The sequence below is a fragment of the Podarcis melisellensis genome, assembly GCF_964234715.1.
Source record: "Podarcis melisellensis genome assembly, chromosome: 14".
In the NCBI taxonomy this organism is placed as follows: Eukaryota; Metazoa; Chordata; class Lepidosauria; order Squamata; family Lacertidae; genus Podarcis; species Podarcis melisellensis.
In genome coordinates this window covers 1,529,759-1,557,412 of record NC_138546.1, presented here as the reverse complement: position 1 = coordinate 1,557,412, position 27,654 = coordinate 1,529,759, and the positions used below count along the sequence as shown (strand labels likewise).

At 46.3% G+C, this 27,654-nt stretch overlaps 1 protein-coding gene across 2 annotated transcripts in view; it reads right to left on the bottom strand.

Annotated features, from left to right (window-relative positions):
• MMD2 (monocyte to macrophage differentiation associated 2) overlaps window positions 1-27,442 on the bottom strand; it is a 35,150-nt gene extending 7,708 nt beyond the window's left edge. The window contains exons 1-3 of one of the 2 annotated variants that reach the window (XM_081889376.1): window positions 26,561-27,442; window positions 1,433-1,514; window positions 432-592 (exon numbers count right to left, since the gene is read on the bottom strand). In XM_081889376.1, the coding sequence (XP_081745502.1) occupies window positions 432-592; window positions 1,433-1,514; window positions 26,561-26,607 (290 nt within the window). In that variant the 5' untranslated portion in view covers window positions 26,608-27,442. Of the gene's footprint in view, window positions 1-431; window positions 593-1,432; window positions 1,515-24,642; window positions 24,787-26,560 lie in introns of those variants that run through there. The other variant, XM_081889377.1, reaches the window with a different exon arrangement.
• Between the last annotated feature and the right edge of the window lie 212 nt (window positions 27,443-27,654).

The window sequence follows — 27,654 nt, the reverse complement described above, 5'->3', positions numbered from 1 at the left end:
AATGGGAGCTCACCCTGTCGCGGGGATTTGAACCGCCGACCTTCTGATCGGCAAGTCCTAGGCTCTGTGGTTTAACCCACAGCGCCACCCGCGTCCCATAAGGGGACTTACCAGGAACCTAATATTGAGAGGCTTAAACAAGCCTGCAACCAGCTATCTGCTGTGTGTTTAAAAGGGGAATGTGAAACTCTGCTAAGTAAAGGAATTTGCTAGCGCAAGTTAGGAAGGATGTTAATAAGCAATATATCCTCTCCTGCCTCTCTGAACATTCCCACAACCTGGCTGGCTGCTACGCCATCCTAGGATGGAGATCAAGTGGCCAAGGTGGGCTCTCTGCTTGCTGCTGGAAGCTGGAGAGACAAGAGGCCAGCCTTGCTCAAAGAGCAAGTGATCTCCATCGCTGCCATTGCCCGCCCTGACATCAGAGTTACCGCAAGTGGCTCTTCTTCCAGGAGATGGTGTGGAAGATGGTGGAGACGATGAACAAGCCAGACAGCCCAAAGCCGTAGATCCAGGCGGAGATGGTCTCCCAGGGGTTGTCCGAAAGGACGTGAAGGATGGAGCTGCCCAGAATGCTGGGAATGATCCAGAACTGAGAGGGAAGGGAAGGGAAGGAAAGGTCTTTATTTCCCTCTTGATCTGACCACAACTAGCAGATTTTTCTCTCTCTTTTAAAATATTTTTATTAAACAATTTCAACATAACAATTTATCAATCCAAATATTCAGTTACAGTATTTTTTTGTTGGTATTTTGTTGTCTTTCCATTTTTGGGCTAGTAATATTCTAGCCACTGTTGCCGCACACATGAATAACTTCTTTTGCTCTTTTGGCAAGTCTTGGTCTGTAATGCATAGCTAGAAAGCTTCTGGCCTTTTAACAAATGTTATATTCAACATTTTTTTTCATTTCATTGTGAATCATTTCCTAAAACCTTTTGATTATTTTACAATTCCATCACATGTGAAAAATTCTGCCTTCTTTTTCTTTACACTTATTGTTAAGTTGTGGGTGAACATATCAGACGACACAGCGATTCTTCAAACAGCTCTTGTTTATTCAAAGGCCAGAACAGAACTGAACTGAGGGGCTCAGTCAGCCTGCTTATATAGAGCTCCAGTACAACGTTACTGTAGCAACTTTCTAAAACTATCCAATCACTGAACGTCACTTTCGATCCTTCATTTGCATAAAAACTATCCAATCACTGAACGTCACTTTCGATCCTTCATTTGTATAATTATCTACAGTATCCCCCTGCTGGCCCAGGGTGAGAACTTCAGTACATAACACTTATATTGTAATTTTATGCTTTGAACCGCCCTGAGATCTATGGATGAAGAGCGGTAAACAAATTTAATAATAATAATAATAATAATAATAATAATAATAATAATAATTAATAAATAAATAAATAAATAAAAACAACTCACAGCATGTGTGGCGCAATTGGCTGCATGTTCATATTCTGTGGGCTGGTACCTCCGGTTGGGTGGCACTCTGTGGTTCATAAACCTTGAAGGAGGAGAGATGGAGAAGAGAGGCAGAAGTTCAGTGAACAGGTTGGTCTGCAAGTCACAGCCTGAATCTCTCTAGAATGATGGATACAAAAACTATGCAGAAATGGCAAAACCTACAAGAAGAATAAGAAATCAAGATAACAAACTTTTTTTTTATAAAAGAGTGTAAATGGTTTATTGAATATGTACAGACAAATTGTAAACAGATAAAAAACGCTGGCAGGATTATTGTAATAACTTGCATTTACATAAGAGTATATATTTAAAGGAGGTAAATAAACGAGTAAGTTAACTGAATTTGGATATGCAGAAGATATTAAAAATAAATTTAAGGAACCACAGAAAGAGGGGAAAGGAAGTCAAGTTTTGAAATGTCAAAATGAGTGTAAAGTCAGTGAAATGAATATATCTGAAAAGTATAAATGATTTTTTTTACAAAAAACCCCCACTAGAATGGATTCTTTGCCCACCCTCATGAGAAACAATCACTAATAATAGTAATAGTAATAAAATACCAATTATATTTAAGTTAGTTCTTATAATTAATATTTATTTATTGCTAAATTTGCTGGTTGTAATGTGTGGTTGTTTTTTGAAAGCTTATTTTCTATATAAATATTACATACATGCAAAAAAAAGAGTACAGTTATACAAATAATACAGGTTACCGAATACCAAAAAGCTACTAATAAGGAAAAAAATACAAAAAATAAGAAAATGATACATATTGAAAAGAAAAAGAAATAAAGAAAGAAGAGATTTTTTTAAAAAAAGTCAAAAGGAAAATAGAAGTTGTTGACTTCCTTTGACCATTATACAGTTTATATGATATCATATCTTTAGTTGTCTGTAATCATTTTGCATTAATTAACTTGCAATATTTTAAGCAAAGAAACCAAACACATACATAAAAATTTATCATGTTTATTTATGTATGTGTTTGGTTTCTTTGCTTAAAATATTGTAAGTTGCTTTGCATTGCTGTGGTGAGGAGAGAGCAACTGATAGATTTAATAAATATGGACAAAGGACAATGGGTATACCGTAATAGACAATTTTCATCTTGGGAAAGGTTATGGAGGAAAGACTTAAAGTTTACAGCGTGCTGTACGTTGAAAGAAAACTATACGAAAATTATTTGCCGATTACTCATAGCCGAGTAAGATTGTCTTCCATAAACATGGTTTTAACAATGAGTCGATGTACCGTTGGCACTTAACACCTACAAGGTTAGCAAAAATGTATCGAACTGCTATCAGTATATGTTGGAAATGTAAAGAAAGAGAAGGCACTTTCTACCACATGTGGTGGACATGCAAAATAACGAAAGCTTTCTGGGAAATGATATATAATGAGTTGAAAAAAATGTTCAAGATAACCTTTGTGGAAAAACCAGAAGCTTTTCTATTAGGAATTATAGGTGATGAAATACCAAAGGACTTTAAAAGACTATTTATGTATGTGATGACAACTGCAAGGATGCTTTTTGCCCAGAGATGGAAGGAAGACAAAGTCCCAACCAGAGAAGAATGGAAAATCAAGATGATGGACAATACCGAAATGGCAAAATTAAATAAACAAACCCCTGTGTTGCAAAGAGTACGTCAGCAATGTCTCTCACTGCGAGAAGCCAACTTACAGGGAACCAGGCAGAGGGCCTTCTCAGTAGTGGCAATGTCTATGCAACACGATGACCATGTACATATGGAGTAGACAATCTAAAAGATCTTTATAGAATTCCTTCAAACCATAACAAGTACATAACAAGTAAAATATTTAGTCTCAAAGTCTCTGAAAATCTTTAAATGAAGCGAGGTACCAGACTTAGTACGATGAAAGACAAGCTGTGTATTCCGGAAATTGAGTACTGTTTTGTAGAATTCTTCGTCAGCGTGGTGGCTACACTATTACATGAGCGCTGTTCCACAGCATTTGATATTTTCATTTACATACATTCATTCGAAATAAGATAGGTTTATGAAGCAATTCTATATCCTCCCACCACACTGACGAAGAATTCTACGAAACATTAGTCAATATCTGGAATCACTGTTCAGTGTTGGACATCATATTTGCTGAATACACAAAGCTTCACAGCTGGGCACCACAATTTAAGTTGACAAGCTAGAAGGTGTGCAGAGGAGGGAGACCAAGATTATCAAGGTTCTGGAAGCCAAGCCTGATGAGGAGCGGTTGAAGGAGTAGCCTGGATGTTTAGCCTGGAGGAGACTGAGAGGAGATAGGATAGCCTTCTTCAAATATCTCAAGGGCTCCTACATGGAAGATGGAGCCAGCTTCTTTTCTCCTGCTCTGGAGGATAGGACCCAAACCCATGGCTTCAAGTTACGAGAAAGGGGATTCCAACAAAACATACGGGGGGGGGGGGAACGTTTTGCCAGCAAGGGCCACTCAACAATGGAACCGTCTCCCTTGGGAAGTTGTGGACTCTCCTTCCTTGGAGGTTGTTAGGCTGTTTACCTGTTTACCTGGGCAAGACCTTCCCCCGTGGCTTCATTCATTGCATCGATAAGCTGTGCTTATCCCACCCTAGGACTCCTTGGAAAAAGGGGAGCTAGTTGTTGTTGTTGAGTCGTTTAGTCGTGTCCGCCTCTTTGTGACCCCCAGGACCAGAGCATGCCAGGCACTCCTGTCACTCACTGCCTCCCTCATGCTGATAGCTTCGAGAACACTGTCCAACCATCTTGTCCTCTGTCGTCCCCTTCTCCTTGTGCCCTCCATCTTCTCCAACATTAGGGTCTTTTCCAGGGAGTCTTCTCTTCTCATGAGGTGGCCAAAGTCTTGGAGCCTCAGCTTCACGATCTGTCCTTCCAGTGAGCACTCAGAGCTGATTTCCTTCAGAATGGAGAGGTGGGATCTTCTTGCAGTCCATGGGACTCTCAAGAGTCTCCTCCAGCACCAGAATTCAAAAGCATCAATTCTTCGGCAATCAGCCTTCTTTATGGTCCAGCTCTCACTTCCATACGTCACTACTGGGAAAACCATAGTTTTAACTATACGGACCTTTGTTGGCAAGGTGATGTCTCTGCTTTTTAAGATGCTGTCTAGGTTTGTCATTGCTTTTCTCCCAAGAAGGGGAGCTTAAATGCATATAAATAAAAGAACAGTGTTTAGGGCTTTTTTTTTTAATAAAAAAAATAACCTCCTGTATGTTCTGTGGAAACTGTGACATCACTCTGAAGCCCTGGGTGCCCAGGAGACACAGAAAGGATTTCATTTCCCCCACATCACCCAAATGGGGGGTTCCAGTGAGGCGCCCAAGGTTGCCGGGCAACCGCAACAGGAGAATAATGCGCTGTTGTCTCAGAGCTATTTGCTGCACTGCATGGAGGAGAAATGCTTTGAGGGGAGGCAGCCTGGAGGTCTCTTTGTGAACCGGGAACCTGGATCTGAGGGAGATGCGGGGCGTAGAATGGGATACATAAAGAGGCTTTGAGTTCCATCAGTGTCAATCTGTTTCCCCAAGCCTGGGGAAGCCAGCCCCCAAGTTCATTAATGGATTCCTTGATGCAGACGGACCCTCAAGGCGGTTTACCGATCAATCGTTTCAAACCCACGCTTAGAAAAAGAAATTACGGTAATGTGGTCTTTGGGGGTGGCGCATAAAAACCCCATCAGCAAAATTCAACGTGGTTTGGCAGGGAGAGCGAGAAAAGCACACGAGACCGGGGGCACACACACAGCAACTCTCGGTTGTGGAGGTCAAAGGGGCCTGTTTTCGTTCCCTTCATTTCTTTCGGTATAAGCAATCTGGTGGAAATGTTTCTACCTGGTAACGAAAGGGACATAGTGAGAGGCCAGCTGAATGTAGTGAGGCGAAGAATTAGGCAACTCTGGTGCCTCGGAGGGGACAAACCTGTTGCATTTCAGAAGAACACACGGAGAGGGGGATCCTGCCACCTGAATGAATTAAATTGAAATTGAAATACTTTATTGTCACTTGTAGAACTTGTATAGGGATGTGGGTGGTGCTGTGGATTAAACCACAGAGCCTAGGACTTGCCGATCAGAAGGTCGGTGGTTCGAATCCCCGTGACGGGCTGAGCTCCCATTGCTCGGTCCTTGCTCCTACCCACCTAGCAGTTCGGAAGCATGTTAAAGTGCAAGTAGATAAATAGGTACCACTCCGGTGGGAAGGTAAACAGCGTTTCCGTGCACTGCTCTGGATCACCAGCAGCGGCTTAGTCATGCTGGCCACATGACACGGAAACTGTACGCCAGCTCCCTTGGCCAATAAAGCGAGATGAGCACTGCAACCCCAGAGTCGTCCGCGACTGGACCTAATGGTCAAGGGTCCCTTTACTTTTATATGTACAAGGGTACCTTGGTTTTCAAGTGCCTTGGTACCCGAACAACCTGGAACCCGAACACTGCAAACCCAGAAGTAAGTGTTCTGGTTTGCAAACTTTTTCCGGAAGCTGAATGTGCTCTGTTTTGAGTGCCACACTTCCAATTTGAGTGTTACGCTGAGGTTTGTCTGTTTTTGCTATTTATTTTCCGTTTTTGTTTTTGTTTGATTGCATGACTGCAGCACATTGTTTATTGCTTTCATTTTATGGATCAATGGTCTCGTTAAATAGCAAATTCCATGCTAAATTGTTGTTTTAGGGTTTGTTTTTAAAAGCCCAGAATGGATCGGTCCATTATGCATTACTTTCTATGAGAAAGCGTGTCTTAGTTCTGGAACGGATTAAGTTTGAGAACCAAGGTACCACGGTAATTCAAAACCAAATTAGTACTATGTATATAATTTGGCTTTGAATTACAAACCGCATCCCTTACCCCTGTACATACGAGTGCCACTAAAATCTTCTCATTGATTCAGCCCTGTAGACAGCACACTGGTTCACCAGCTCTTGTGCTTTCAAGCATTATCTGATTATTATTATTACAAGAAGAAGAAAAATGAAACCCGTTCAGAGTGTAGAGAGAAACAAGGCCCTCTGCTAATTGAGCTGATTTCAAAGCTGCACTAGCAGCAAGCAGCTAGACAGTTGGCACCCCTCCCCAACGTCAAAGATTGCTGAGAGACGGGCAAACATCTGAGATTCACATGGGAGGCTTGTTGAGGCAGCTGAAGGCTTCTCACAACCCTGTTCGCCCCCTTCTCTTCTCCTGCTCCCCCGAAAGAGAGGGAGAGAGAGAGATTTAAAAAGAATTACCTCGAGTTCCCAGCTTTCCGGGCTCAGAAACAAAGGGCTGTTTGTCCCTCAAAATCAAAGAGAAGTCCAACACCAGCCTCCCGCATTCCCTCCCTTTGTGTGTGTGTGTTTGCTCGCAAGGATTCGGGAGGAAATATCTTGTGCCGAATGCCAGGCAGCCAGTGGGTGGGGGCATTTCCTCCCCTTTTCTAGCTGTTGCATTCAAGGGGGGATGAATGGTCCCCTGGCAAGACTCCATTGCTTAGGAGTGGGACACCTGCTCTGCATGCAGAAGGCCCCAGCTTCCATCCCCAATGCCGTCTCCACTTAGAGAAAGGATCTGGCCTCGGGACCTGTCTCCTGAGACCCCGGAGAGCAGAGATGGGGAACCTCTGGTACCCAAAACTGCTTGGACCACATGCTCCCAGCATCTTAAAAAGCAGAGACATCACCTTGCCAACAAAGGTCCGTATAGTTAAAGCCATGGTTTTCCCAGTAGTGAGGTATGGAAGTGAGAGCTGGACCGTAAAGAAGGCCGGAGAATTGATGCTTTTGAATTCTGGTGCTGGAGGAGACTCTGGAGAGTCCCATGGACTGCAAGAAGATCAAACCTCTCCATTCTGAAGGAAATCAGCCCTGAGTGCTCACTGGAAGGACAGATCCTGAAGCTGAGGCTCCAAGACTTTGGCTACCTCATGAGAAGAGAAGACTCCCTGGAAAAGACCCTGATGTTGGGAAAGATGGAGGGCACAAGGAGAAGGGGACGATGGAGGACGAGATGGTGGGACAGTGTTCTTGAAGCAACCAGCATGAGTTTGGCCAAACTGCGGGAGGCAGTGGAAGACAGGAGGGCCTGGCGTGCTCTGGTCCAGGGGGTCACAAAGAGGCGGACACGACTAAACGACTAAACAACACCAACACATGCTCCCAGCATCCCTGTCCTGCCTGGAGCTGATGGGAACTGGTTTGCAGGACCACAGACCCTCCATCCCCACCAGTAAATGGGTCTGGGTGCCAATTTCTGGAAACCACAGGAGTGGCGAGTTGCTCTTGTGTTCGAATCCTGCTTGCACTTTTCCTGCAGGCGTCTAGCTGGCCTCTGTGAGAACTGGATGCTGGACTAGACGGGACATTGGCCTGATCCAGCAGTCTCTACTTACCGCTCCAAAAGACACACTTTTTTCTTCCTAAAATGTAAGGGGAAATGTCTGCGTGTCTTATGGAGCGAATGCGTGGTCCCTGGAGCCGAATTGCCCAAGAGAGAAAAGCAAATCATGCTTTTTCCTTTTTTTTTTTTTTTGAAAGAGGGAAGTGGGTGTCGAAAGGAAGCAGCTGATCGGCAAGCAACCGGGGAGGGAGATAAGGTACACTAGAGATAAAGGAGGCTGCCTGGGAGGGGGGGAGGTAAAAGCCTATGGATCCTCAGGATTTTTACATTGGGTCACCCCAAATTCACCATCAGATCACATAGCATGTCCGTGGCTACAGCCTGCACCACAAAAATCACACATCCACTGTTTCGTTCAGAATTCCGCCCCTTGTTTTCCTCCTCTAAAAAATGGTGCGTCTTATAGTCAGGTGCGTCTTATGACACGAAAAATACAGTATGTTCTTATGTTTCCTGTCTCAGTTTAATTCACGCAGGTGGCAGAATTCCACTGTTCCTTTCTGCAGAAAGAAGCTGGGTTATGGCAGCCAGTTTTACCTATAGATTTTACCCTGTTTTGCCAGCAGAGCTCTACGGCTGCTGTTATTTATTAAATTCGTATACCGCCCTCGATCCATAGATCTCAGGGCGGTTCATAGCATAAAAGCTACACTGGCTGCTGAACTTCCAGGATCAATTCAGAGTTCTCTAAATGGCCTGCGACCCAAAAATCTGGGACCCATATGTGCCAGCCCAGCTAAGCGCGTGTGGATTTGCTGGATACCCACCTTTGAGGCAAGCGGGGGCCTCATGGGGGTGAGGTTTTCTGTCCCAGCCTCCAGATTTTGGAATATTCTCCCCAGCCACTATTCATCAGGCTCCTCTGTTAAATAGGGCTTGCGTCCAACTAAACCATACTCAAGAGTAGACCCATTTAAATCATTACAAGGACAGTCCAGGTTGGTGGCATTCATAGAATCATAGAGTTGGAAGAGACCACAAGGGCCATCGAGTCCAACCCCCTGCCAAGCAGGAAAATGGGTCTGGGTGCCAATTGCTGGAAACCACAGGAGGAGAGAGTTGTCCTTGTGCTTGGATCCTGCTCACTGGTCTCCTATGATGGGCAGGATGCTGGCCTGATCCTGCAGGCTCTTCTTTCAACAATGGTAAGAATGAATGCCAAAATGTATAAAATAAGTAATAAATGTTGGAAATGTAAAGAAAAAGAAGGATCTTTTTATCACGTGTGGTGGGAATGTAAGAAAGTGAAAAGCTTCTGGGAAATGATATATAATGAGATGGAAAAGATCTTGAAATATACATTTATATATAAAAAAAGAAGCATTTTTCACTTGACATTGTAGGGGAGGATATTAATAGACAGGATAGTACAGTGGTGCCTCACAAGACGAAAATAATCCGTTCTGCGAGTCTCTTCGTCTAGCGGTTTTTTCGTCTTGCGAAGCAACCCTATTAGCGGCTTAGCAGATTAGCGCTATTAGCGGTTTAGCGGCTATTAAAGGCTTAGCGGCTTAGCGGCTAAAAGGCTATTAGCGGCTTAGTGGCTTAGAAAAAGGGGGGGAGCAAAAAAATCGTTTTCGTCTTGCGAAGCAAGCCCATAGGGAAATTCGTCTTGCGAAGCGCATCGAAAAACAGAAAACCCTTTCGTCTAGCGGGTTTTTCGTCTTGCAAGGCATTCGTCTTGCGGGGCACCACTGTAAATTGTTTTCATATGCAATAACGGCAGCAAGAATATCATTGGCACAGAAATGGAAACAAGAAGAATTACCCATGAAAGAAGAGTAGCAAATGAAATTAATGGACTATGCAGAATGAGATAAGATGACAGGAAGGGTTCAAAGCCTCCGGGACCAGAGATTCTTAGAGGACTGGAGTAAATATTTGAACTATTTGGAAAGCAATTGTACCAAACAGATTACGCTAGTAGGACTGCAAGAAGTTTTGTAAGGAGGATTATGCGAAATATTGCAAGGAAGACTACAAAGAGAATTTTTAGTTAAGGACAATTAAAAGTAATAGAGAAATTAAGAAATGTAAATTAAGTGATAAAGATTGAAAAATCTTCAGATGCGGTTGATGGAAGTCCAAAACAGTATATAAGATAAGAATGTATGGTGTATGATTTTTGGAAATTATTTGTGTGTGTGTGTGTGTGTGTGTGTGTATGAATGCATGGCAGGAAGGCATTAATTTTACTGCATGCAGTGCATTTAAAGAAAATATTATGAAAATGATATGGAGATGGTATTTAACACCAGCAAAACTGGCTAAAATAAAATGTTCAAGACAAGAACCAATGTGTATTGGGAATGTAAGGAAAGGGAGGGTATCTTCTACTACCACATGTGGTGGACTGGTAAAGAGGTAAAGGCTTTCTGGGAAATGATATATAATGAGCTAAAGAAAATGTTTAAACATACTTCTGTTAAAAAAACAGAAGCCTTTCTATTGGGTATAGTGGGTGAAGAGACACCAAGGGAAGATAAAAGACTGTTTGTGTCTGCAACAACTGCGGCAAGAATTCTTTTAGCCCCAAAATGGAAACAAGAAGAAGTACCAACGAAAGATGAGGGGCAGATGAAGATGATGGACTTTGCAGAACTGGCAAAGCTGATGGAAAAAATCCGAAACCAGCACGATCAAGGATTCCAAAAGGACTGGAGTAAATGTATACAATATTTGAAAGATTATTGCATCACTAGCAGGGTTGTCTGAAGACTTGCAATGAGAAATTTCCTACCTTTCTATGCTTATTTAAATTTTAAGCCGTTTTGTAATGAGTGTAATTAGAATTGGACAACATACAAAATGCATTGAAAGGTGAATTTCGATAGCCCTGAGGCGGGAGGGAAAGAAGTTAGAGCCAGGGTGGTAAAGTGGATGATAATGATGATGAGAATGTATATAATTAAATGGAAAATAAATAAAAAGAATGAATGTATGGCAGGATTTGGGGCAAGGGCAGCAGCGGTAGTGACTCAGAACAGTGCAGAATCCTGATTTTAAGATTTTAAGAAGCAGTATGCCAATTTGGGGTGTGATTTTCATGCCTTTGGGATGAAAGGAATGCCAGCAAGAAGAAAAAAACAGCTAGGAAAATCAGGGTGGGGGTAATGCCAGAAGGAAGGGAAACAACAGCATGGAGAGGCTCTGAGCATCTGTCAGTGGAAGGAGTTGTCAGGGAAACCGAGGGCCGAGGATGCTAAAACGAGGAAGGCTGTGCCGCAGAAGGAAACTGGGAGGCACAACAAATTGATAGATGTTCAGTCCCAGGCCTGCACTACCACTAAGAGAGCAACCTTTGGAGCAGGGGTCCCCAAACTAAGGTCCTAGGGCTGGATAAGGCCCGAGGGACTCGTTTATCCGGCCCACGGCGCACTCTGCCACCTGCTGCCTGCTCTTACCGGCATTGCGCTGCACGGCACTGTGCGGCACGGCTGTCCACTTCCGGATCAGAGGAGCACCGGAAAGAGAAGGGTTTGGATTTGATATCCCGCTTTACCACTACCCGAAGGAGTCTCAAAGTGGCTCACAATCTCCTTTCCCTTCCTCCCCCACAACAAACACTCTGTGAGGTGAGTGGGGCTGAAAGACTTCAGAGAAGTGTGACTAGCCCAAGGTCACCCAGCAGCTGCATGTGGAGGAGCAGGGAAGCGAACCCGGTTCACCAGATTACGAGTCTACCGCTCTTAACCACTACACCACACTGACTCTATTTCACACTGGAAACAGCTTGTGTGCATGCACAAGTGCTGTGCACATGCGCAAGCGTTATTTCCGGTGCACATCCGGGTGGGAGGAGGCCCATGCACACGTGCTCCTCCGACCCGGAAGTGTGCCGGAAATAGCATGTGCGCACGCATATGGGCACGCACTCTCTGGCCCGCCGCGTGTTCAGTGCTGAAGACACTGGCCTGAGGCGCGGTAAGTTTGCTGACCCCTGCTTTGGAGCCTACTTTCCAGCGTTGATGCTCAGTGGTAGTTATCCATGCGGAAGGTCCCTCCTTCCATCTCTGACTGGCAATGTCCTCTCTCTGAGAGTTGTCAGTGCAGACAACTGACAGCTAGACGGACCAGGGGACTCAGTATAAATCCGTTCCCTGAGCTCCTTTCCAAATGCCGAGGCTCATCCCTGCTGCGACGTGTGTTCGTCGTGGTGAGCAAAGGCAAGGGTGCCTCTGAGGGTGTGCAGAGAACCTTCTCTTCACTGCTGAGTCACTGGGGACCCGAGACCAGGGATAGCTTTCACGCTGTCCTGTTCTCTTTGTAATCTCCATTGGCTTCCGTCTGTCTCGGGAGACGATGGAGGAGGATGGAGTCAAACGGTTGGAGAGTCACAGCGCCAGCTGTGGCTGTAGAAACCAATAGGGGAAACAACATTTTATATATAAATTTTCTCTAATGTGTTTTTTAAAATATGAAAAGAGCCTGCTGGATAAGACCAAGTCTCGTCTGCCATCTTGACCAGATGCCCCCATGGGAAACCTACAAGCAGGGGTTTGATTAAACACTTGCAAGTAAGAAAATAAGTTGACCGGTCAAGAAATAATAATATGGAATGTAATTGAGTGCAAGATGTAATTACGAAAGAAAATTTGGTATAAAAATGGCAAGAATTTAAGTGTATTGAGGTATAAGATCATAAAACAAGACAAAAATTAAGCAGAAGTAATAAATGTTTGAAGAACCAGAAGGGGAAGTTGAGGGAAGTGGTGGGGAGGTTTTTTTTCTCTTTTCTTTTTTGTTTATATGGCAAATTGTGTTATTTGGTTGAATATTAAATTGTAAAAATCCAATAAAATTTGTTTTTTTAAAAAAAGGAAAGGAAAGGAATCATGCAAGCAGGATTCGAACACAGGAACCCTTTCCCCTCCTGCATGCATTTTAACAAACTCCTGTGGTGTTTAGGGAGCTTAGAGGAACTTTTACGCCCTCTTTTAAAATATTTTTAATTATCAGGGCATCAAGACAGGAAGGAAGATCGTCGTGGTGAGACAGAGAGCATCCTGTCCCCATCCCTCAGCCAGTGAAGGAGCAGCTGCCCCAGTGTTTGCTTTCCTCATCCCTCCGCAATCCTTTTTCCTTTTGTATCATGTCTTTTAGATATCAAGCATGCAGGCAGAGACTTTTAACGGTGCTCAGAAAATCTGGCATGCTTTGTAAGTGCTAGATACCACAGCTGTTAATAATAATAGTCACAATAGCACTTGCTTGCTTAAAATCTGAAGCTGCCAGTTAGATTTGCACAACTGGCTAAGAAACTACACTAAGTGTTGTGCTCCAGGTAATGAAACCTTGATTTCAGCAAAGACCTCCTCGTACTTTTGTTCATCTGCTTGCAGCCAGCAGTCCGCTTTTGCTAATTCCCCTCGGCTGGACTCTGGGTCTCTTTATCCTTTCGATCTGTAATCTGATAATGCTCTCGCTACAAGCTTTGAAAATAGGATTTTCTGTCTCCCTTCCCTCTTGCGCTTATAAACAGGCCACTTCTGGGTAGTGAATTACATTCTAAACCAGCAGAAACTGCATGCCACACCCACCTCAGAGGGCTGTAAATGAGCAGAGAAAAGATCTGCCCCATTCGTGGCAGCATGGAGGGCTTTGCCAGGAGAATGTGGCACAGCCTCTATTTTATATTTTAACCTTTTTGTTTTGTAAAACAGTAAAAAAGGAAACTGCAGATCCAAAAAGGGAGGGGAGAATCCCCAAATACGGGTGCTTTCATATTAAGAGGACCTTAAGGTCCATGAATAACCATAGTTTAGAGGTCCTGGGCCCTAAGGAAGTCAGACTATCCTCCACCACGGCCAGGGCCTTCTCAGTGATGGCTCCGACCTCATGGAATGCTCTGTCCCATGAGACCAGGGCCCTGCAGGATTTAACCTCCTTCCCTTGGGCCTGTAAGACAGAGGTATTCCGCTTGGCCTTTAATTTGAATTCAGCCTGATCTTTTATTTCCCTTCTCTTCCCTCCCCCTCCCCTTTTATGAAGATCACCCGCTCTGAGACCCCACAGCTAATTCTCCCCAGACCTCCTCGCTGGCCCAAGTAGGACCAGTTCAGCCAGCTAGCCCTGTGGATTATCTAATGCTTATTTCCCCTAAACTGATTTCTGAATTTTGAATTTTATTGTAGTTCATGTTTTTATACTGTATTTTATGCTGCTTTTACAATTAAGTGTTTTAAATTTGTTGTTAGCCGCCCTGAGCCTGGTTTTTGAACCGGGAAGTGCGGGGTATAAATTAAAATTTACTATCATTATTATTATTAACCAACATAAATCAATGCAGTAGAGAAATAATAGAACCACAGAATCGTAGAGTTGGAAGGGACACCAAGGGTCATCTAGTCCAACCCCCTACAATGCAGGAATCACAGCTAAAGCGTCCACGACAAGTGGCCATCCAACCTCCGCTTAAAAACCTGCAAGGAAGGAGAGTTCGCCGCCTCCCGAGGAGGTCTGTTGCAATGTCAGGCAGCTCTTCCATTGAAACGTTCTTCCTAACATTTAGTAGGAATCTCCTTTCTTGCCATGTGAAGCCCTGGGTTCGAGTCCTACCCTCCAGAGCAGGAGAAAACAAATCTGCTGCATCTTCCCTGTAGGAGCCCTTCAGATATCCGAAGAGGGCTCTCATATCACCTCTCTGCCTCCTCTTTTCCAGGTTGAACGCACCCCAACAATCGACAAAACGGAAAGGATTTGCAGCACCGAGGAGGAAGAGGGATGGGTGGAAATAATCCCGTCTCTGCCAAAACACCTACGCATGTGCTCAAGCGCGCATGTCCTGTCCCCTGTTTTTGAGCAACCGAATGCATCTCCTACGCACCCATATGGAGCACCAGGTGTTGAAAGGGCAGCTCCGCACAGATTCTGGCTTGCATGGGACTCCCCGCCTCCCTCGCCCCTCCGGAAGAAACACAATCTTTAAAATAAAGAACAACAACACAGTCGCCTCTGCTAAAGGGAGGTTCACTCGCAGGACAGACAACTGCAGGAAGGTTCGTTCCATCTTCCCCGGACTGTGGTTGCCACTTCATATGGCCCACAAGGCCTTTACGATTCCTGAAAAGGGGAGCTCAGGTAGAAGAGGCACGTGGTATGGCTAGGTTTTACCCCTACTCCCCAGGAGGGGCTGGGCTTGTGGGATGTGATACATATGTCGCAGACAAATACAACATTCCTTGTTTTCCTGGAGTGGATATGCAAGGGGATGTTTGGTCCAGCTAGTCGAAAACTTCCTGTTTCTTCCTGGACTGGGGTATCCTTCCTCTGGCATGTGACTAGAGGTGGGATTGACCTTACCTGCCCAGGTAACAAAAGCGCAAGGCACACAGCCCTCCTCCCTCCTTCTCCATCTTCCTTTCATCGTGTGAACTGCAGTGACTGCCAGTCTGCAGTCACTCCAATTAACCTCCCATATGGGGTAGATCCACATGTATATACTTTGTAACTAAGTCTGCCTTCAAGGATCCAACTGTGAACTGATGATGTGAGTAAACTACTTTTATATACTTTACACAAGATTGTGGCGTGTTTATTCTTTTAAGAGGGAAAGAAAGGATCTTACCAGGAATCTATATTGAGAAGCTTAAACAAGCCTGCAACCAGCTACCCGCTCTGCGTTCAAAGGGGGATGTTAAAACTCTGCTAAATTATAGAGCTTGCTAGTGCAAGTTAGGAAGGATATTAATAAACAGTATCTCCTCTCCTGCCTCCCTGAACATTCCCACATATATAATTGAATCTCTCTGCTTCTTTCGGTCAAAGAGAACAGGGCCTTTTTAGTGGTGGCTCCCCGTTTGTGGAATGCTCTCCCCGGAGAGGCTCACCTGGCACCATCGCTGCATGTCCTCTTTAACCAGGAAGGATAAGAATGCAAGAGGAGCCTCCTGGATCAGGGCGTTCGCCCATCTTGTCCAGCATCCTGTTCTCACTGTGGCCAACCAAATGCCCCAGTGCGAAACCAGCAAGCAGGATTTGAGCACAAGAGCAATTCTCCCGTCCTGAGGTTTCCAGCAACTGGGATTCAGAAAAATCGCTGCCTCTGACTGTGGAAGCCGAGCAGAGCCATTCTGGCTAGCAGCCCTCAATAGCTCTCTCCTCCTCCAATCCTCTTTTCAAGCCATCCAAGTTGGTGGCCATCTCTGGTCTCCTGCAACAGGGAGTTCCAAAGTTCAGCTATGTGGAAGATGGGCTTTCTTTTCCATATCCTGAATCTTACAACATTCAACTTCATTGGATATCCACGATAAGCTTTCTCCATGCCATGTCTAATTTTATAGTAGTACGACATGCAACACGTTGACGACTAATATGCACACGATAATTACCAAAATAATTATCCATTCTTTATCAGTCTTCTGAGAAAAATACAAAAGCTTGTGCAAAGCCACATAAACTTGTGAACTACCCAGTCTAAGATGAACTTACAATGTCTGATTTCAATAGATGTTTCAAATGCTTAATTCAGTCTTTTGTTTTCTTTATCGTCATGAAAATACCAACAAAAGGTAAGTTTGGTGTTGTTCACAATACCGAGAGATGCAAGTGAAGTTCTCTAATTTTATAAGCTCCTGTCATGGCACAGTTTGCGCACCCCTCAAAGAACACACCTTTGCTCTCCAGTGAAACACCCGTTTAGAAGCTGCCTCAAGGCCAAAGTAACAGACTACAACACAAACCCCACAAATTTTGTTTTGTGCAGGTCCCTTTCTTTTAAAAAAGAAGAGGTAGAGGAAGCAATCCTGCTTAATTGGTTAATAGGAACTGACTTAGTTGGTCTTTAAGGTGCTACTGGAAGGAATTTTTTTTGTTTTGGTTAATAGGAGTCAGCTTAAAGTTCTAGTTCCAAAATCCTGAAAGCAAGGAGAAAGTGGATCAAATAATAATAACAATACAGTGGTACCTCGGGTTACATACGCTTCAGGTTACAGACTCCGCTAACCCAGAAATAGTACTTCAGGTTGAGAACTTTGCTCCAGGATGAGAACAGAAATCGTGCGCTGGCAGCGCAGCAGCAGCAGGAGGCCCCATTAGCTAAAGTGGTGCTTCAGGTTAAGAACAGTTTCAGGTTAAGAACAGACCTCCGGAATGAATTAAGTACTTAACCCGAGGTACCACTGTAAACCCCAATTCTGCTGCAAGGGAGATCTGAGCAGAGCTGCGCTGACGGGTCCACCCTCCCGTGACTCACTTACACTCAACAAGTGTTAAAGTGGCAAAGAAGTGTAATCCATACTCGGCTGGGCATCCTTGGGTCACGCAAAACAAATGTAACCCATACCTCCAAGGTGGCAAAGACCAGGAGGAGGAAAGAAGCGGAAAAATGGCTGGTGAGAGGCAGTAAGATAATCCCCGGACGGGAACCTGATCACTTCATGCCGGTCGCATAACTGACACTGCCTGCCATTTACGTCACAGCTGAATTTGGGACCACGGTCCAAGAGGTAAATCCATAATCCCCCGTCAGAGAGGAATGTGGCAAACGTCACGGTTACAAACATGGGGGCTTCAAGGCAGCTGAGCTGAGGCTGTTGGCCTCTTAAGTGCATGTTGGGGGGGCTGCATTCTTGCTGGCTTTGTCACCAACCCCCCCCCTTACCACTTCCACCCCCTAGTCAACCCCCTGCTATTGGGGCCAGTCCACCCATGAGCAGTGCCGGGTTTACGTATAAGCTAAACAAGCTCTAGCTTCGGGCCCCACTCTCTTGGGGGCCCCAAAAAAATTAAAAGGGGAAAAAAGCTGGATGTACATTTCCAAAATATAAGATAAAAATACAAATAAAATAAAACCAGGGCACAGTGTGACCCCCCTCTCTCCTTCTGTAATACTCATAGAACTCTAGCCCAATGGTTGCCATTGACTCTGAATTGATTTTAGAATTAATTGATTTTAGAATGTATTTCAATTAACTGATTGTGATTTTATGTAAACTGTGTTACTTCTACTGTTGTTAGCCGCTCTGAGCCCAGCTTCGGCTGGAGAGGGCGGGATATAAATAAAATTTTATTAGTATTATTAACATCACTGGTTTGCTCCTTTCTATATATAGGACACCTACACTCTGCATGGACTTGTTGCATGGCCACATGTGCAAATGGCTTGAGATACCTATGAGGTCCATAAATTACCAAATAGCATATATTCAACACAAAAAACAGCGACAATTTGTTGTTGGCAAAGGACAGCTGGACATAGAAAGGGCCCCATTACCTTCAGTAGCTTAAGGCCTCATCAAACCTAAATCCGGCCCTGCCCATGAGACGTAGTGAGGCAGTTGCCTCAGGTGGCAGTCTGGGGTCAGCTGAAAGGGGTGGCCTCCTTTGCTTGTTGTCCTCCTCCTCGTCTTCCTCCTCCTCCTCCCTGGCCTCTTTCCCCCTCACTGCTTTCAGTGCTCCTCTGGGCTGCCTCCAGTCGCCTCCATCAGTGGTGAGGGAAGTGTAGCAGAAATGGCGGGGGGGCACCATTAACCGTTTTCCCTCAAGCAGCAAAATTTCCTGGCCCATCCCTGCCTCCCATCGGACCTCACCTTACAGCTCACCCAAATCACGCCCCCTGCTCCCCTCTGCATATCACCTGTGTCTCATCAATGCAACTGTTTCGGCCTCAGTTGCAGAGGGTGAGGAAAAGGGATGGAGTAGCAGTAGGGCAGGATAGTTGCTGGTGAGCTGGCCTGTCCTGTCCTGGCTGTTTCTCCGCAGCTCACCTGGGCTGCCCTCCCCCTAGACTGCTCACCTAGGCTGCCCACTTGCTTGTTCACTTGCCTGCCTGCTTGGGTCACCCACCTGCTTGCCTGCTCTTCTGGGCCCCCTGCCCTGCCTGCCTTCTGCCCCATCTCCATCTCCCTCCTCATCGCCCTGCACTGCTGCTGTTCTTGCTGTGGTTTGCAGCAGCACCTGTTGGCGGCAATGTGAATTGCAGTGTGATGACATCCTTACATTATTATTGTATAGTAAGTTCTCTACAGTATTTTGTTCTGCAGTTTGTTTGAAAGTCGCACACAGCCAAACTGAATGTCAAAATAGAGACAGTTACATTTGACACTCGTTCTTTATTATCACCTATGAGAATATTGCAAATTTTGGCAGGTCTTCATGCCTTTTGCTGCAAAAGCGCGAGGTGTGTACGGAAGATCGGTGAGGAAGCCCTACACCCCCCTAAGCTTGACTGCTGCTACCCGGAGGTGTTGTGCTCCAATCACACACCGTGGCACCATCATTTCAGTCCTGGGAGGCCCGTACACAGCCTGGCACCACTTCAGCTTTCTCACTCTAGCGGCATTCGCCTGGTGACCTCGTTATAATCCACTTGGCTGCACTTTCACGGTAGGCATAGAACGAGTCTAGAGAATTGAGTCCAGAGGCTCACAGGAAACCTGGTCGGGTCAAGTTTTCAGGCCACTCATACCAATGCCAGCCAAGACTAACCTGACCCCGTTTAACCCCAAAGCTCCCTCTGCCTTAATCGGGAGATAAGCTTCGTCAGAGGCCACCAAGTTACATGATCTGGACAAACAGACGCTTTTACTTGTTCCCCAACTGCCCCCATTTCCCAGGGACAGACAGACGCATTTCCGGCTCCCTCTCCCTGCAAAGCAGAGCTGCACTTTCCAAGTTGCAAGTAGTCACAATTCCATTTTATGCTGCCCTAGTCAGCTCTTGTGGGTCCAGTTCCGGACAGCGGATTTTGAGAAGGAGGTAGATGAAGGGGAACAGACTCAAGAAGTGAAAACAAATCATAAAAAGAGCCTGCTGGATCAAGCCAACAGTCCATCTAATCCAGCACCCTCTTATGGCCAAACAGATGCCCTAGTGGGAAACACACAAGCAGGACTCGAGTTCAAGAGCACTGTCTCATCTCCCTCAGTCTCCAGCAACTGGTTGCTGAGGTATATCCTGAACTGCTGCTAATATATTGTATCTATATATAGATTAATATTGAATAGAATGTTAACCAGCCCAAGGCCCGGTTGAAGAACCTCCCTGGAGAGAGTGTTCCACAAATGGGGAGCCACTGCAGAGAAGGCCCTGTTCTCGTGTTGACACTCTCCAGACCTCCTGCGGAGGACACACACAAAGAAGGGCCTCAGATGGTATCACAGAGTCAGCATATGGGGAGAGACAGCCCTTGAGGTGTTGTGGTCCTGAGCCATTTAAGGCTTTGACCTGGGCCCAGAAACTGATTGGCAGCCAGTGCGGTTGGGCCAGGATGGATGTAATATGCTCAAACCATCTTGCCTCAGTGAGCAACCTGGCTGCCGAATTCTGCACCAGCTGAATCATCTTCAGAAGCAGCCCCACAGGTGTTGCAGTAATCTAACCTAGAGGTTAGTAGGACATAGACAACAGAAGTAAAACTATTTATCTCTATCCAGAGAGGGGTGCAGATGGGCCACCAGCCCAAGCTGATGGAAGGCAGTGTGCACCTCCGAGGCCACCTGTGCCTCAGGCAGCTGCAGAGAGGTACTTCTAAGCTATGTACCCACTCCTTCAGAGGTAACCAGGAAACCAGAGGTTACAAGGAACCAGGCAGAGGGCCTTCTCGGTGGTGGTGCCTGCCCTGTGGAACACCCTCCCATCATATGTTAAAGAGATAAACAAAACAGGACACACACACACCCCAGTTAAAAAGGTCATAAAGTAAGGTAAAGGGACCCCTGACCGTTAGGTCCAGTCGCGGACGACTTTGGGGTTGCATGCTCATCTCACATTTGTCTGCAGTTTGTCTCCAGACAGCTTCCGGGTCATGTGGCCAGCATGACTAAGCCGCTTCTGGTAAACCAGAGCAGTGCACGGAAACACCGTTTACATTCCCGCCGGAGCGGTACCTATTTATCTATTTGTACGTTGAAGTGCTTTCGAACTGCTAGGTTGGCAGGAAAAGGAACCAAACAATGTGAGCTCACCTGTTCCGGGGATTCGAACCGCCGACCTTTTGATTGACAAGCCCAAGAGGCTCAGTGGTTTAGACCACAGTGCCACCCGTATCACTACCCTAAGGAGTCTCAAAGCGGCTAACAATCTCCTTTCCCTTCTTCCCCCACAACAAACACGCTGTGAGTGAGGCTGGGAGACTTCAGAGAAGTGTGACTGGCCCAAAGTCACCCAGCAGCTGCATGTGGAGGAGCGGAGACGCGAACCCGGTTCACCAGATTACAAGTCCACCGCTCTTAACCATTACACCACACTGGCTTTGTGTGTGTGTGTGTGTGTGTGTGTGTGTGTGTGTGTGTGAGAGAGAGAGAGAGAGAGAGAGAGAGAGAGAGAGAGAGGGGCAGGCAAATTTCTGATTGCAAACTACTTCACTGGCTCCCCCATAATACATACATGTATTTCCTCCCCCAGCAATCACTTGAATACGGAGTCTTTTCCACGCCGGGAAAAGTGCAGCGTAAAATGGGAATGTGACTACTTGCAACTCGGAAACTGCACTTCAAGGCTGGGAGGAACCAGCTAAATATTTCTTCCACTCCTGAAAGGGGATTACCCAGAAACCAGGGCAGCTGCCAAGGTTCATATTTCAGCACCTGTTCAGCTGCCCTCTTCAAGCAAAAGAGGAGCGGCAAGGATGGTTGCCAGACCTTTGGGCCTGACCCAAAGTCTCCAAGTTTGCCTGACCCCTTACAGGGAGGGCTCGAATCTCCGGGTGGGCAAGAATGCCTTCCATCATCATCAAATAATTAAGAAGACTGTGCATGCAGCTTGCAAACTCCAGTCCAGCAGGATCTGGCTGCAAATTATAGCATAGGCGCTCAGGGTGGGGGTACCTGCCCTGCTCCCAATTAACTTCCAGATCACCAGAGTCTGCCCCTAGGTCTCAGGTTTGGGCCCTGAAGTCTCAGAGTCTGGGATGCTCCCGAACTGGCAGCCCTGGCTGCAAGAGGCTGGAAAAGGAGCCGTGACGTTTTCCCACTCCTGCTGGGAGCAAACTTGTCATGGGCCAAGAGTCAACCTGGCCTGAAGAGGAAGAGAGAGTGACTCCACCTGCAGCTCACCAGCCTTCAATGACAGGGCGGAAATGAGAACCAACTGGCTTCAGTCTTCTGAAACAGAGCTCTCAGCATCAGTCAGATGCTGGAAACAACGTCTGTGGTTCCCGGTCCCACCTTGCTGTTTCCTGTTCTCCATTTGGACCTTTGGCTTCGTGGTCATCGGATTCCCTGACCGCCTGACTACGTAGATTGCCGTTTGCCTGACCCTCAGAATGGACGTGACTTCGGATACGGACTCTGCCAAGCCTGTCTCAGAGACTCTCATCTTCTGCTTGTTTGGCCTCACACTCCACCGAGCTCTGAACACCGCTGCTCAACAACGGGACTCCAACAAAACTGGGCAACTGACCAGGAAAGAGCAAGCAAATGGGCACTGCTGACCATGGCAAAGATGGAGGATGGGGGCCACCTTGCCTCAGCTCTGGAGCAGGCACTAGGATGACCAGCAACTGAGGACTAGGGCAGGGTGGTTAGCTGGCAGTTGCCTCATAATGATATTTTTTAAAAAAATATATTCCTGCATTGCAGAGGGTTGGACTAGATAGCCCTTGGGGTCCCTTCCAACTCATACTCTCTCTCTCTCTCTCTCTCTCTCTCTCACACACACACACACACACACACACACACACACTCACACATTCATACACACACATTCACACACATTCACACACACACACACACACACATTCTCTCTCTCTCTCTCTCTCTCTCTCTCTCTCTCTCTCTCACACACACACACACAATTTTTATTTGTTTTCCATTTAATATTATGCATTCACATCATCATTCTTCACTTTACCGCCCTGACTCTTTAGAGCCTATCGACTTCCTTCCCTCCCGCCTCATAGCTTTTGAAATTAACCTTTATATCATTGCAAGTTATACGTTTTCCAATTCTAATTACGCTCATTACAGAATGGCTCGAAATTTAAATAAATATAGAAAGATAGAAAATTTCTCATTACAAGTCTTCAGACAACCCTGCTAGCGATGTTAATTGCTTACAATAATCTTTCAAATATCGCATGAACTCTTAACAATTCTGTAAGTTCATGCAAAGTTACTTGCCGCAAGTCGTATGATGAAACAACTTCGAAGGGGTGTGTGGAAGACACCCCACCCCACAGGGAACCATCAGGGGGCTGCCTGGATAATCAATCACATTTCTGGCTATTGAATCACAGTTCGCCAGCTGCAAAGCACCGTAGAGAAAATGCAATTTAGTGCCATGAGGTTCTCCCTGGAAGCAGCCTGTGCTCAGAAGAGGGAGATTTGGGGATTGAGCTGAACAAGTGGAAACGAAGAATCCTGGATCTTTTGTGGGGCGGGTGCAAGATTTCTGGGATCTAGTTTGTTTTTCACCAGAAGCCTTGACATCCAGCAACCGGAGAACCAAACTTGAAATTATGTAATTCTTAGCCCAGGAATTTGTTGCAATGAATACCAGGACCAAACAGAGCTCAGAGTCCTTTCACAGGTAAGCTCACACCTGGTGAAGCCCTGCCCTGCAGGTTTCTTCCTTTCAGCCATATACGTGCAAGAGAGGGTGGGTATGTCATTGTTTGAAAACTGAGTCAGAAATCTGCATGGGTCTATCTCGGGTGCCTCAAATCACTTTCTGTTCAACTGCGGTGCAGGAGTCCAGGAAGTGCAACAACTTCCAGCTCCATCAAAGCTACACTTACTTAACCGAAATTCTCTTTTCTCCTTCGTGAGACCAAAACCTGCTGGATCAGCCCAAAGGACCCTTCTGTTTCCCAAGGCAGGGTGGGATCAGCAGGGCATCTCTTCTCTTCAGGGGTGGAGAGGGCAGTTTGCCGAGTGGGGCTTGTGGCCACCCTCCCAGCTTCTGTCCACAGTTTCTAAGCCACACAAGACATCTCTGCTAGCCACAGAGATTGTGTCAGATCTGCACACCCAAATCCCCGGCAGAACAATCTGGCAGACATGCCCCACTGTGCCCCTGAAGGACCAGGTGCGCAGCCTGGGAGACATTTTGGACACGGAGCTGTCCATGAAGGTGCAGGTCAATTCTGTGTCCAGGGCAGCTGTCTACCAGCTCCATCTGGTATGCAGGATGAGACCCTCCCTGCGGGCTGTCTTCCCAGAGTGATGCATGCTCTAGTTATCTCCCGCTTGGACTACTGCAATGCGCTCTATGTGGGGCTACCTTTGAAGGTAACTCGGAAACTGCAATTAATCCAGAATGTGGCAGCTAGACTGGTGACTGGGAGCGGCCGCCAAGACTATATAACACCGGTCCTGAAAGATCTTCATTGGCTCCCAGTATGTTTCCGAGAACAATTCAAAGTGTTGGTGCTGACCTTGAAAGCCCTAAATGGCCTCAGCCCAGTATACCTGAAGGAGCATCTCCACCCCCATCATCCAGTCCGGACACTGAGGTCCAGCTCCAAGGGCCTTCTGGCGGTTCCCTCCCTGCGAGAAGTGAGGTTACAGGGAACCAGGCAGAGGGCCTTCTTGGTAGTGGTGCCTGCCCTGTGGAATGCGCCCCCAGCAGATGTAAAGGCAATAAACAACTATTTTACTTTTAAAAGACAACTGAAGGCGACCCTGTTTAGGGAAGTTTTTAATGTCTGATGCTGTTTTGTTTTTAATATTCAGTTGGAAGCCGCCCAGAGTGGCTGGGGAAACCCAGCCAGATGGGCAGGGTATAAATAAATTATTATTATTATTATTATTATTATTATTATTATTATTATTATTATAGCATTCAGCCTCACCAGTCACGCGAATGATGGCTACTATGAGCCCAAGTGTTTCCCCCAACGAACATGCAAACAGCACCTGCAGGATCCGGCCAACGGCCCATCTACTGCAGCATCACTGGAGGTTTCTATGGAGAGGTTGGATGGTCTTGGGTGCTTTAGTTGAGATTCCTGCACGGCGGGGGGTGGACTAGATGACTCACGGGATCCCTTCCAGCTCTACAATTTTATGAACCTGTGGCCAATCAGATGGCCCAGTGAGAAACCCACAAGCAGGACCTGAGAGCAACAGCCCTCTCCCCACCTGTGGTTTCCACCAGCTGGTATTTGAAAACATTGCTGCTTCCAGGGCATAGTCATAGCTAACAGTCATTGACAGATTCACCCTCCTCCATGTCTAACTCTCTTTTAAATCCATCCTAGTTTATCACTGCTTCATGCAGCAAGGAGTTCCAAAGTTTAACACTGTGCTGCATGAAAAGGGGCTTTCTTTTTATCTGTCCTTCCAACTTTCGGCTTCATTGAATGCCTACGAGTTCCAGTGTTATATGGGGGGGGGGGCTTTCTCTATCCATTTTCTCCATGTTAGGCAAAAAATTTTTAAATAAACTTTCATTATGCCACATCTGACTCACCTCTACAGATGTACATGGAGGATGAAGCAGGCTTTTTCTCTGTCGCTCCAGAGCCGAGAGGCAGAAATCGATGGGAAGCAGATTTTAGCTAAACACCGGGGGGGGGCACTTGCGAATGGCAAGTACTGTTTAGGGAAGCCCTGTTTAGGGAAGTTTTTAATGTTTCATGTTTTATCACTTATTTATTATTATTATTATTATTATTATTATTATTATTATTATTATTATTACAGTGGTACCTTGGGTTACAGACGCTTCAGGTTACAGACTCCGCTAACCCAGAAATAGTACCTCGGGTTAAGAACTTTGCTTCAGGATGAGAACAAAAATCGTACAGCGGCAGTGGGAGGCCACATTAGCTAAAGTGGTACCTCAGGTTAAGAACAGTTTCAGGTTAACAACGGACCTCCACAATGAATAAGTTTTTAACCTGAGGTACCACTGTATTAATATTAATATTCTGTTCGGAGCCACCCAGAATGGCTGGGGAAACCCAGCCAGATGGGCGGGGAATAAATTTATTATTATTATTATTATTATTATTATTATTATTATTATTATTATTACTGTTTGATGGTGGAAGGGCCTTGCCTTGGGAGGCAATCAGCTCTCCTTTGCTGGCAGCTTTTAAGGAGATGTTGGATGCCGTGCCCAGCAACACTCCCCGTTACAGAACTATTAAAAGTTGCAGAAGCGCTGCAACCCCCAAACACACACACTTAGCCAGAGCCAGAGCTGTGGGGGTGGGGGAGGCTAGCTGGGTTTTTTGCCCCAGTGAAGCCTCTAGAGGGGCACTGCTGAGGCTCCCAGCCTGTGTGTGTATGTATGCGAATACAGGTGGAGGGTATGTCAAACTGGGTCTTTGACCCGGTTGAAATAAAGCCTAGTTTCGCCCCTGACTTAGCATCATCTAGTCTGCCTACCAGGTAGCTTTATCCAAGCCCTTCTCTCAGCTCACCTGTGTCATCAAGGACATAAACTAGCCTACCTTGCAAGGCTGTTCTGAAGAAAACAACTCCATATAACCCGACGTTCCTCTAATGCTCTCTAAGGCAGCCATCCTAAGAGCATCTACCAGGAAGTCCTGCTGGGTTTATGTATTGTTTGATGTACTATCATTGTAAACCGCTGTGGTTGTTTTGGGGTTTAAAAATAAATAAACAGCGGTATACAATTTTTTATTATTAATAATAATAATAGGTAAGAAATTGAGGAGAGGGTGACTTACTTCTGAGCAAAGATTCTTGGGATTGCAAGAAAGAGAGACCTCACCGAGAAGTCAAAGCTAAGACCGCATTTCTCCCTTTACAGGGGAGCCAGCGCCTTGCACCTAGCAGGGCTTACTCCCGAGGAGACGTTTACCTGGCGTATCTGGTCTTCTGGAAATCCAGGAGGCTGGACACAAACATCTTTTTAATTCCATCAGAATCCAGCTTGGGCGATGTTGGAAGAAGAGGAGGAGGAGGAGGAGGAGGACGGCGGCCCAGGGCAGGAGTGGTGGAGGAGGCGATAGGGAGAGACCCCCGTCCTCGGATCCTCGGTGTCCCGCGAGGGGGTCCCGGGTGGTCCCAGCCACGAAGAGACAGCCTCCCTCCGGAGCAGACAGCCCAAGGAACTTCATCCGCTCCTCTGCCTGAGCTGGTCGGGAGCCAAAAATGAATGCCCCCCACAAATGAAATCTCACTTCTTCGCGTCTCCCAAAGGCAGGCAGGCGATCTTGATTTTCAGAGGGGGTTTAATTTTTTATAATTAAAAAAAGAGGAGGAAGAGGGGCAGAAATCCTAGCCATTCTGGGTCCCTCTCTCCGGCAGCCCTGTTGCGCAGGGGGGAGAAGCAGCCGGCAGGCACCCCGTCTGGAGAGGCTCAGGAGCTAAAGAGCGCATCCAAGAGGCAGGGTTGGAGCGAGGAGGAGGCGAGCGAAGGAGCCGCGCGCTGAGTCGTGATCGCGAAATAACAAGATGATTAGCGCTCTGGAGGAGGGAAGAGAGGGAGGAGGAGGAGGAGAGAGGGAGGAAGGATAGATGAATGGATGGAGGGCAGGGAGGGAAGGAGGGAAGGAAGGAGGGACCCCCGCCGGGGCTCCAAGTGGCCGGAGCAACCGGTCCCCAAGCCGCCTGTTGGACCCCAATCGGCATGAGCAAGGGAGCTATAAATAAAGGCAGCCCCGGTGATATAGTGCGCGCCCGCGGATCAAATAGCAGCGGATTTGGATTAATAAAGGCAGAGCCGAACTGCGCGCGCTGGCAGCTCGTCCGACTGTACAGCTGAAAGCGCAGGGCTTTGCCCCGCCTCGCCCAGAATCCTGGGAACCATGGTTTCTTAAGGGTGCTGGGAGTTCTAGTTTGGGGGGAGGGGGTCCTTACTCCCAATATCCTTAACAAGCCACAGGTCCCAGGATTCTCTGGGGGATTCCTCCCCCCAGAACTACAACTCCCAGCATCTCCAACAAACTGCAC